The sequence below is a fragment of the Ovis aries genome, chromosome 3 (assembly GCF_016772045.2).
Source record: "Ovis aries strain OAR_USU_Benz2616 breed Rambouillet chromosome 3, ARS-UI_Ramb_v3.0, whole genome shotgun sequence".
Classification (NCBI taxonomy): Eukaryota; Metazoa; Chordata; class Mammalia; order Artiodactyla; family Bovidae; genus Ovis; species Ovis aries.
In genome coordinates this window covers 151644263-151655642 of record NC_056056.1, presented here as the reverse complement: position 1 = coordinate 151655642, position 11380 = coordinate 151644263, and the positions used below count along the sequence as shown (strand labels likewise).

Here is an 11380-nt window from a genome sequence, read left to right as displayed (position 1 = left end):
TCTCAGGGTACCTGCCCAGTAGTGAGATTGCTGGGGCTTAGTAACTTTTAAAATCAATAGTTTTAAAAGGTCTGTGGAATGTAAGCAAACAATTTGAATGCCTACAGTTCTTTATAACCTCATGATAACATAAGATCTTTAAGGCCCTTATTGTGAACCAGTAATTTGCAAAAGCACTCTTGACCAAATTAAGCACTTTAGAACACAGACTATACACTTGTTTTCTAACCAGCAGGCATCAATATTCTGTGTATTATCTTCAGTAACTTCTGTCTATTGTAAATATTTTATGTATTGTATTTTATGAAATCCGTATTTTTTTAGAAAATTAAGTTTATCATGATTTGCAAGATAAAGAATAAGATCACAGAACAAAAGTATAATCAAAAAGTTTGTGTAAAATTTTTAAAAAATGAGTCTGCATTGGAAATTCTACATTTTTTCCTATATTTGTGCAAAAATATTGTGGACTCAGTTTTGCTGCATTTGGAAAATGCAAAAGAAGTATGATGTGCTTAAGCTGTTGTGAGTAAAATGTTTTTAAAAGATAATCATTTTTTCCATGTAATAACTCTCTAGAGAAGTCAAACCCTTGAAATGCTTGAAACAAACAGAACTGAAACAGTTGATCGTTTTATTTCAAAATATCTACAAAGTTTTAATTTTCCATTATACAAATTTTTCAAAATTCAGACATTATTCAAATGTAAGCCAAAGTCCTTATACAAACAGAATACACACAAAGATAAAAAATATACATATTCTCTCAGCAAACTTTGTTACATAAATAAGAAAAGTATATACAAAAGCTAGTATTTTCAATATGAAGTACAATTATTTTAACACTGTAACCACAAACAGAAGGTACTAAAATAAACACCACAGCAAAAGTTAAAGGAACAACAAATTCATTTTATGACATCTACAATTGTAAAGATACATAAAGCCCATCTTCAGGTAATCTATACTTCACATTTAGATCTTAATTTTTACTTTATTCATATTTAAGAATATTCTCTGGATAGGGGAAATTCACAATTCTACCAGCTAGCCCTGATACTTTATATAAGTTAGAACATGTGAAGAACTATATAATCTATGTCTTTATACTTTGGGAACAGATGCAAAAAGAATTCTTCGAAAGTTAAAATTTCATGAACCTGTGTTAAAAATTTTCCAGTAGATTGAATTGAGTATCGCAAAAAAAAAAAAAAAAACAATTCTTTTTAAGTGAGAAATGTTAGCAAAAAATCCAAATACTTGACATCTTAACATAGTAAAGTAATAATGAAAAAGTATGCCAATGGTTCCCCCAGATAAAAGCAACTCAACTAAGTGTCTGCCTAGTTATGTTTTACCCCAGAAATTCTCCTTCCTTTTCTGAGCTCGTGCCAGAGTTTGAAAAGCCTGGAGACTAGAAGCTGCAGAGCGAGCAGAAATTTCAGATAATCTGTCCTCATCTGCAATGAAAGAATTATATTCAGTGCAAAAAATCTCTTATAAAAATACTATGTTTCAAAACATCACGTGAAAATTAAAAGCATCAAGCTCTGTAATGTCAATATTGACTATCAGAAACACATAATCTATTAAAATATAAGATTAGTATTTTTAGGATCGTTCACAGTAATTTTCCAAGTTTATCATATTTAGAAATCAAACATTTCAATATTAAATGAGCATTCTGTTTTTTTCTGAAATCCCACTATGTCATTACACAAACACATGGACTGTGATTTTGGTATTACTTGGAAACAATTCATCATCATACTGTCTTGTCCTACTTTAAAAAGCACAGCTGTTTGAGCAAAAGAAACCTTCACATTTTAAAAACAAAATATCATACCTTCACACGGTACCTACATCACATTTCTAAAGTAATTTCACTTAATATAGAAATGATGTCTGACTTCAATATGCTACCCTTCATTATTACTGAAATTCCTCATTCTGAGTAAGCAAATCAATTATCAAGTTATTTGTAAACACTGTTCTTCCATTAAAAAGAAAACAAGACAGGATTCAGTGTCCAGATATTGGCATTTCAAAACATAACAACTTGATTTCTAGCTCACTGAATTCTGAAAGGCGTCTCAAACTTGCTAAGAGGAAAGAACCTTCAATGTGTGTGAAGCCATAATACATAAAGTATTCAAATTTGCTTTCAAATTCAAAATTTATAAACAGTAATTTTATACTTCTTAGGTTGCATTAAAATAGTCATTTCAATTGTTCAACATCAAGAATTCAAAATTCCTCCTGCCACCATTATCAGTAACCGAATTTTTCAGAATAAAAACGACACAAGAGAAAAACACTCATTTTCCCTAATCATGTATTTTTTGAGAATATACAGACATTTGAAGAAAATGATGGATGTAATGCTAGGCCGAATTCCTGAGCCACCAGTCAGCCAGGGCGGAAAACAGAGTGCTGATCGTGGGTGTGATGCCTCTCTTGCCATCCATTTGCTTTAAAACAGATTCTTCAAGGCTTAGTGCCTACTTTACTCATGTATAAAATGGGGATAGTTTACCGCCTTCACAGAGTTTTAGGGATCTAATGAAAAGACATCTATGGAAGTACTCTGAAAACTATAAAGTGCTAACCGAATGTAAAATTATTATACTATTATTAACTACTATCTAATAAAATATACTTTTATCTTGTGTTATTTGACTATTGAAATACCTTCATCATTAAAGGCTTCATGCTGAGGTAACTGGAAATTGTTCATCCTTGATTTTCCCACTTTAAAAAAAAAAAAAAGCCATAAGAAATTATCCTTCAAAGCCACCCAACAATATATCTTACAATCAATTTGAAGAGAAGGTAGACTGTCAAACAGTTTAATTTTATACCTTTAATAGAAATTCCTGCCAAAGGGCCATTTATTAATTTATAATATGCTTAGCAAATATGTAAACAAACAGGGGATAATCCTCCTAGGATTCTCAATGACAATACTAATCTAACTTGAAAGAAATACTATAAGCTTCTCTTTAAAGATGACAGTTGGACTATACACATGTACAAAAGCAATATAAATCTAGGACAAAGAAAATGGGAAACAAGAAAACAGAAACAAAAGTTTAAAAAGTGGAAAGCAAATGGAAGGCAGTGAGTGTGTGGTTATCACAGCCAATGGAGCTGAATCCTAAGGCAGCAGAGAAGGGAAACCAAGAAGCAATCGATTTGCTCCCCTGATGGCTGGGTGGTTGGAGTACTGAGTACCACTGAAAGCTGAAGGGAAGGGAAAGCTGAATCAGGAATCTAATTGTCTTTCTACAAAATAATCTACCAGATCCATCTTTAATTTTGCACAGCAGGGTAACTACCCATCTCCCAAAAGAGGAATTGAGGTCTTATTGCTAAAGAAGGTTTATCACAGCCACTTTGACTGAAAGACATCAGATTCAACTCAGGGAAAGGAGAAACCATATTCCAAATAGGGACATTATATATACATGTATCATTTATCTCCTCAACCAGGTAAAACATGCTATCCATGAAATAATAACAGAATGCTTATATAAAAGGAGTTTTTAAAAAAACTTAGAAATTAAAAATGTAGCAACATATTTTAAAACTCAAGTAGAAGATAAAAATTAGTAACCCTTTCAAATTAAAACAAAAAGACAGAGATGGAAAATATGACAGCTAAGATAAGAAATAATATCTTCAACACGTCCAACATCTGAAAAATAACAGTGCCAGAAGGGAGCAAGAGAGACTGGAGGGGAAGAAATTACTGACTAAATAATTTAAGAAAATTTCCCAGAACTGAGGAACATGACTTTTCAGATTGAAGAGCTCTACTGAGTACTAGCAAAATGAATGAAAAGGGACCCACCATAAAATTTCAGAGCACTAAGAATAAAGAGAAGATGCTAAGAGCTGTCAGGGGGAAAAAAAGTCACACACAAAAGATCAAAAATAAAAGGCGCATCAGATTTCTCAACAATAATAATGGACGTAAAAAAAGAGCAGAGCAATAGCTAATAAAACTAAAAAAAGCTAATAAAAGGAAAATATTTATGACTTGAATTCTATATCCAGGTAACATTTGGTAATGTCTGAAGACATCTTTGGTTGCCATACCTGGGGAAGAGGTGCTATGGCATCTAATGGGTTGCCTATACACTTTTGGAAAAGAACGTGAGACACATCTCACACTCAGACCAAAGTGAACTTGGGGACAGCACAACTTAGTGTGTCAAAGATGAGACTTTTTTTCTGTTTAAAGAAATCTACTATGTTAACTAAAACTAAATAACACAGTATACTTATAGCCTTCGTATCTATCAATATAGCCCCTTCATTTTAACAGACAAAAAATTAAAACCTAAATAATTACCATTATGCTGGAATTCCGGATCTCTCAGGGAGCCCTGAATTCGACGAGAAGGATGCCAGTAGGCTGTGGCGCAGGGTGGAGAAGCAGATTTCCCAGGTGTGTTAGGTGGGTATTCTGGCATTTTTGAAACTGGAAGAGTTGTCGCAACAAATTTGGGGATATTGGGTTCAGAATCTTCCCTCAAAGGCAAGGGATCAACTGTTTTAATACCAGCAGCTGGAGAAGTCAGGAGGGATATAGCACGACTTTCCTTCTAGATGACAACAACAAAAAAAGCATATATGCGGGTACACATATATAAATAAAACAAACATTTAAATACAAAAATAGCCATAAATGAAATAGGGGAAAATATGGGGGAAATTTATGAAACCTTCACGTGGGGAGGATTTTATGGGACTAATAACCAATATAATGCTACTTACCTAAATAAAAACAATATGTAAATACTTTTAAAAAGAAAAATGACAAACTTGGGGAAAATACACAACTTACTGGATTGACAATGAATCACCATTGATACATAAATATTTCTTTAAAAGTAGCAAGATAAACCTAATTTAAAGGTAAAATAAGGACATATATCAACAATTCATATACAAACTACAAATAGCAAACACATTCTACACCTCACTCATCAAATAATTTCAAAATACAAGTATTAATATAAGCACTAATTATTACTTAACAAATTATAAAAATAAATTTTAAGAAACAAACTATAATAACCTGAGTTGACAAAGCTGTAGTAACACTGGCACTCTCATCAGTGTTACTGGGAGCACAACTTTACAGGGGAGCTGGTAAATCACAGCGAAAGCCTTAACACTGTGGTTCTCTGACCACAAAATTAATACTTAAGGAATCTTTACATAAAAAGAGGTAACAACAACAAGAACAAAAATGTAGGTAAAGGATGGATGATTTCTTTACAGCATTTTTCAAAACAGGAAAACTAAGACATAACAATAGGCATCTAGTTTTAAAAAATGTTTCAACAACAAGCATCTAGCCTTTAAAAAAAACTACAGTATAACTACAGATATCATATTCACAATTAAAAATCAAATTATAAATTAATTACATGGGAGTACATTTATAATACATTGCTAGGTGAGGAAAATATATTATGAAAACTTATCTACAGTATAATAAACAAATACACTTTCTATCTAAGTAGCTCAAACTCAACAATGGCTGTTTCTACAGTAGGTATGACTTTAACTTTTTTGGTTTGGTCAGTATTTTCTGTCTTTCCACAATGAATTTGTATCACGAGGGTCAAAATCCCTGTATAACTTCACTTTTAGGATAATGTAAACCAGTAAAATCAAATATAGCTCCAAATTTTCCTGATTATTCCTTGTAATTGTTGCCTTTAGTTATTAACTTCGAGTTTATCAATGCAATGTTCAAGACACTACTTTCTGATCTTAAGCATCATTTTCTGCAATTAGAAGGCTTGGCTTATTGCTTCAAAGGGGAGATATCCTGAGGTCTCACTCTAAAAAACAAACTTTTAAAAATCAAGATATATTAATAAGATAAAAAACACAGATCTTCCACTTGTTTCCCTTTCTAATTACGAAGATGTCTCATGAAAATTGATTTTTCTTTTTGTACATAAGAGAATTTGGAATTTCTGTCAAATTGGTTTTATTGTTGTTAAAACCTGAATTAAATCTGCAGAATACCTGTAGTACATGGGGTTCTCAGGTTTAATTTAACTGACTTCATGATCTGTTCTTGAACCTAAAAACCTCCTTACTGGCCTCACTGCTTCTACTCTCCCCCAGTATAACGTGCTCTCCACTGAGTAGCCAGTAATTTTATTTATCAAGTGTATCAGAGATTTATATTTGTTTAATAGCATGAAATCCTCCAACGGCTTCCCACTGACATTAGAATAACATCCCCACTCCTTACCCAGCCTCCCTTCCTACCTTCATTCCCCACCTCTCCTCTGCCTTCTTCCTCCAGGCTCCACAGGCCTTTTCACTCTATCAAACTGTCACTGTTGTACGCGTACCCTTGCTGTTCTTTCTATCTGGAAAACAATCTCTGGCCCACGTCTCTGCACTGGGCCCCTCCCTCATTAGCTAGGTGACATTGTTAAAATGTCACCTCCTCAGAGGTGCCTGTTCTGATGACTTAAAAACTGTCTCACCCACCCCTTGGAGGCTGTCTGCAGTTTTACTTAATTCACAGCACTCACTACTGTCTGAAATTCTTTTAAAAAAATCATTTGTCTATTCGGCCAATGAAAATGTAAGTTTCATGACGGCAGAGATTTTATCTTGATTACCAATGAATCCCCAGATCCTAACAGTGCTTGGCACACTGTAAGAGCACAGTAAATTGTGGACTGAATGAATGAAAATGAAACTCCTGATATTCCCCTCCAAAGATGGCTGTGGTGCAGAGTTCTCTTACTCAGAGCATGGCACTCTCCATCAATTCTGCTGGGTAAGTCAGAAACCTAGGAGCCATTATCCTACCCAGAACCAGGCCTTGATGTTGTTCCCCTCACACAATTCTTTAATTTCACTCATGTCTGTGCCCACCTTCCTAGTCCAGGCTATCATAGCTCCCACCTGGACTATGCAATGGGCCTCCAGAGGTATCCATAGTCTATTCTTGCCTTCCATGGCTGCCAGAAAGATCTTGCAAAACATGAATCAATCACAACACTCCCATATTTAAAATATCCCAATGGCTTTCTATTTTACTTGAGATGGAAGATATTCTTAGTATTGCTCTCTTTTCCAACCTCATCTTGCATCTGATTCCTGCCACACACAGGACTGGCTTTTGTTTCTTAAAACCCTATGTCCTTTCTCTCCACAGATCCTGGCATATGCTATGCTTCTCCTCACTCTTTTTACCTAGTTAGCTCCTCTTCCTCTGTATCTCAACTCAATTATGACTTCTTCAAAGAAGCATCCTTGACTTTTAAGAAGCTTCCTAATCTCCATTACTGGGTCAATTTCTTCCAGAATAGCAATATATACTTCTCTGAAACAATTACTAGTTTTAATTTTACTTTCTGGGGGCTGTGATTCTCACAGGACTGTAGGTTCAGTAAAATCATGGACCATGTCTGAAAGTGAAAGTCACTCAGTCGTGTCGACTCTTTGCAACCCCATGAACTATACAGACCATAAAATTCTCCAGGCCAGAACACTGGAGTGGGTAGCCTTTTCCTTCTCCAGGGGATCTTCCCACCCCAGGGATTGAACCCAGGTCTCCTGCATTGTGGGCAGATTCTTTACCAGCTGAGCCACCAGGGAAGCCCAAGAATACTGGAGTGGGTAGCCTACCCCTTCCTCCAGCAGATCCTCCCAATCCAGGAATTGAACCGGGGTCTCCTGCATTGCACGTGGATTCTTTACCAGCTGAGCTACATGGAAGTTCAGTGTACCATGTCTACTTTCACTTATTATCACAAGCACAGAATCTAGCATGAAGGTAAACGGATAAGAAACATCTGCTGGACAAAGAGAGCTAGCAAACACTTGGGTTTTTAGTATCATTTACAAAATGTACAGATGGTACTTGACAAACCAATACCACAAAAATGCTACTCTCAAGGCTTATGAGACAGTGCTGTTTAAGAGTTAAAAATGTGGGCTCTGAGAAGAGACTGCCTGGGGACAAATTCTGCTTCACTGTTTGGCAGCTCTATCACCTCGGTTTCACCTAAATGAGAATATTAACAATATTTGCCTCACAGAGTCATTATGAAGACTGAACAAATTAACACATGTAAAGTACTTAGCACAGAGCCTAGAACATAGTAAGTGTTCAGTAAATGCTAGCTATTATGATCATCTCCACGTAAGTTTCCCAAATTGCTGCTGCCCCATAATACTCCCACAATTCAAGGTATGTCATTAAAAGTTACCAGCAAAAAGTATTTCTGGATATTATGATAGTAATTCTGTTAACTCCTATGGTAGAAAAGATAGAACAATATTAAACAATGGCAACTGAATGACAGGGATAATTTATTGCTAATTCAATTCCTAAATGAATTATCGATATCAATTTATTGATAATTCAATGGCTTATGGATTTAATGTTATGATAGTAGCTTTTTTAAGGAAAAAAGGGGGGGAAATCATTGTGTATAGCAGGTTTAATGACTCCTCGGCCTGCCAGCAACCAAAGCGTAAACAATGGGGAGAAAAAACAAATCTAGTTCCTGGTATGGCTACCACTACAATCCAAATGATTGTCACCTCCTTCCTGGATACTGTAATTGACTAACTAGTTTCAATTACTTGCTCTTGCACCTCTATTGTCCATTCCCAATACAGTAGCCAGAGTGATCTTAGAAAAACCTAAGTCAAATCATATCATTCCTCTGCTCCTCCAAAGACTTTGCATTTTATTCTGAATAAAATGCAAAGTCTTTGCTATGACCGCTAAGGTCCTACACAGTTTAATCCCTCATTATGCCTCTGACCTCACTGCCCATTCTACTCTCTTGCTCTCATCTCCAGCCATGCTGACTCCCTACCTGTTCCTCAAAGAATCAGGCACCGTCTCAACTGGAGGACTTTGCACCTGCTGCTGCATGGGGTCGCTGAGGGTCGGACATGACTGAGCGACTTCACTTTCACTTTTCACTTTCATCCATTGGAGAAGGAAATGGCAACCCACTCCAGTGTTCTTGCCTGGAGAATCCCAGGGATGGGGGAGCCTGGTGGGCTGCCATCTATGGGGTCGCACAGAGTTGGACACGACTGAAGTGACAGCAGCAGCAGCAGCTCTTTTTGTAAAATGCCTTCCTAGATATGCATATGGGTAGTCCCTTACCTGCTTCAGATTCTGCTCAAACGCCACCCTCTCAGTGAGAACTTCCCTGGCCAATTCCCACTCACTTCCCCTGCGTTATTCTTCTCCTTAGCCCTATCACTATCTAAAATACTGTGTGTTTTACCTAACTATCCTGTTTACTGTCTCCCTCCTCCTCTAGAATGTGAATTCAGTGAGGGCCAGAATTTTTACCTGCATCTTTCACTGCTACATCTCCAGTTAAATCAGGGCCTGGACAAAACTGTCTGAGTAGATGCATAATCAATAGTACTGTTTTTCTTCTCTCTCTGTTGTCACTACTGACAATATTTGAAAGTAAGCAGTCAAAATACAATGGCACTACCCTCAAAAACAATTCAATGCTTTTGCCTTCTGAAAGTAAGTTAATAACATCATCTCCACATATGACAGAATTTTCTAAAATCTGAACCTCTCATGTATTTATTGCATGTAACTAAAATAATCACTTCCCAAAGAGATGTTCTTCTCCAATGTGTAAATATTTACCTTCCTAAAGTCATTCTTCAAAGTCTCTAAGCCATCCTGAGAGGATACTCTTTTCCTCTGATCTATGACTGGAGGCTTCACTTTAGATGGAGACACTAAAACAGCACCACCTGGAAAAATACAGAAGATGCCACTGTTTCAATTTAAACTAAATTATCACGTAGAGGAAGCAGGTGAAATAAGAACTGTACGGTGTCCGCCTATTACCAACAGCTGGAGTGGTAAGATCATGATGAGTCCTCTGGATTCCACCCAGTTCTCTCAGCTTTGGAGTAGGAAGCCTGCCTCCTTTCCCTGAAGACATAGAAGATGACTCCGACCTACAAATTAAGACAATTATGAAGCACGTCCTCTAGAAAATATGACCAAAAAAAATACTTTGCCATCATTATGCAGTTAAAGCATAAACCTTTAAGAGAAGGCCATTTTGCTTCGGAAAAAATAAGAAACAAATCCACATGCAGTTAAGAGAAACTGACTACTGGAAAAGAGGGGAGATCACTGCAAGTCAGCAACACACTGGAGAATTCTTCCCCTGAACCAGAGCCTAGGTTCCATTAGCTGCAAAAATCGTGAATGAATAATAAGGGGGTTAGACTATGAACAAAAAACACTATAACCAATGGTAGAGAACCATTTCCCAAAACAATTTGCATATAAATCAACAGAAATTAGCTATTTGCAAAAATCACTTATTTTAACATCACAAAACTTCTTTTTCGCTATAACCATCTGATAGTAAAGAATATTATTTTTCCTTAAGTCATAAAGGAAGTCATTCTTTCAGAGATATCTAGCTAATCACATCTTAAAAATCATAATTAGCAGGATATAAATAAAAAGAACACTAACTACTTCCTCCCCAAGTAATCCAGTGTTCAAGTGTTCAATTCCCAATTAGTGCAGTGGGACTAATGATTTGAGCGACTCAAATCCCTGAGGGAATCAAATTATATAAACCATATAGAAATGCCTATTTCATGACATTAAAGTAAAATCTGCTTTTTATTAGTCATGAAACCAAAAATGTAAACCACTATCATTAGGGACAAAATGAAATACTTATCTGTGTACAATAATGCGTCTACATACACACTTAATTTTACACACTTACTCTTCTTTGATCTTGTCTGCTTTAGATTCTTCCTGTACCTCCAGCTTCTCCGGCTCTTCCACGTTGACCTGCTTGTCCCTCTCCTGCTCCTCCTGCTCCTCCGGCTCCTCCTCCCTCGGTTGTTTCTGTGTGTCTTCAGGGGTGTCCTCAGCATCCCACGCCAGACGCCTTCTAACAGGGATGGGAGCATTTGACACACCCGGTTTCTCTGTGGTAGTTTTCTGGGGCTGTTCTTCCAAGACAGTTTTTTTTTCTTCTAGCTGTGTAGAAGGACATTTCTGCAAAGTCTTATGGCTTGTAGGATCTCTGTGTAACAAAATAAGTTTTATTTTAAAATTTAGTAGTTTGAGGTTTCTAGTTGATACTTATTAAGTCCGTCATTTCCTTCCATGGTTCACAACTATGTTTCCCACTGATATTGCTTTGCCCAGATATTGAAGGAAAAAATCAAACTAAGAGTTCATGTTATAGAAGTTAAAGTTATAATCTATTAAAATATTCCAAAATAAATTTATGTCCTTTTACTCCTACCATCACACATATATGCCTGTACTACTGCTGACAAAACTCCCATGTATCTT

The 11380-nt window shown here is 36.1% G+C and overlaps 1 protein-coding gene across 2 annotated transcripts in view; it reads right to left on the bottom strand.

Annotated features, from left to right (window-relative positions):
- Positions 1-620: 620 nt before the first annotated feature.
- Positions 621-11380, bottom strand: part of MDM1 (Mdm1 nuclear protein) — a 28867-nt gene continuing 18107 nt past the window's right edge. For both annotated transcript variants that reach the window (XM_012174601.4, XM_012174602.4), the window contains 6 exons: positions 10800-11105; positions 9893-10005; positions 9686-9795; positions 4358-4610; positions 2692-2751; positions 621-1460 (listed from right to left, as the gene is read on the bottom strand). In XM_012174601.4, the coding sequence (XP_012029991.2) occupies positions 1348-1460; positions 2692-2751; positions 4358-4610; positions 9686-9795; positions 9893-10005; positions 10800-11105 (955 nt within the window). In that variant the 3' untranslated portion in view covers positions 621-1347. The remainder of the gene's footprint in view (positions 1461-2691; positions 2752-4357; positions 4611-9685; positions 9796-9892; positions 10006-10799; positions 11106-11380) is intronic.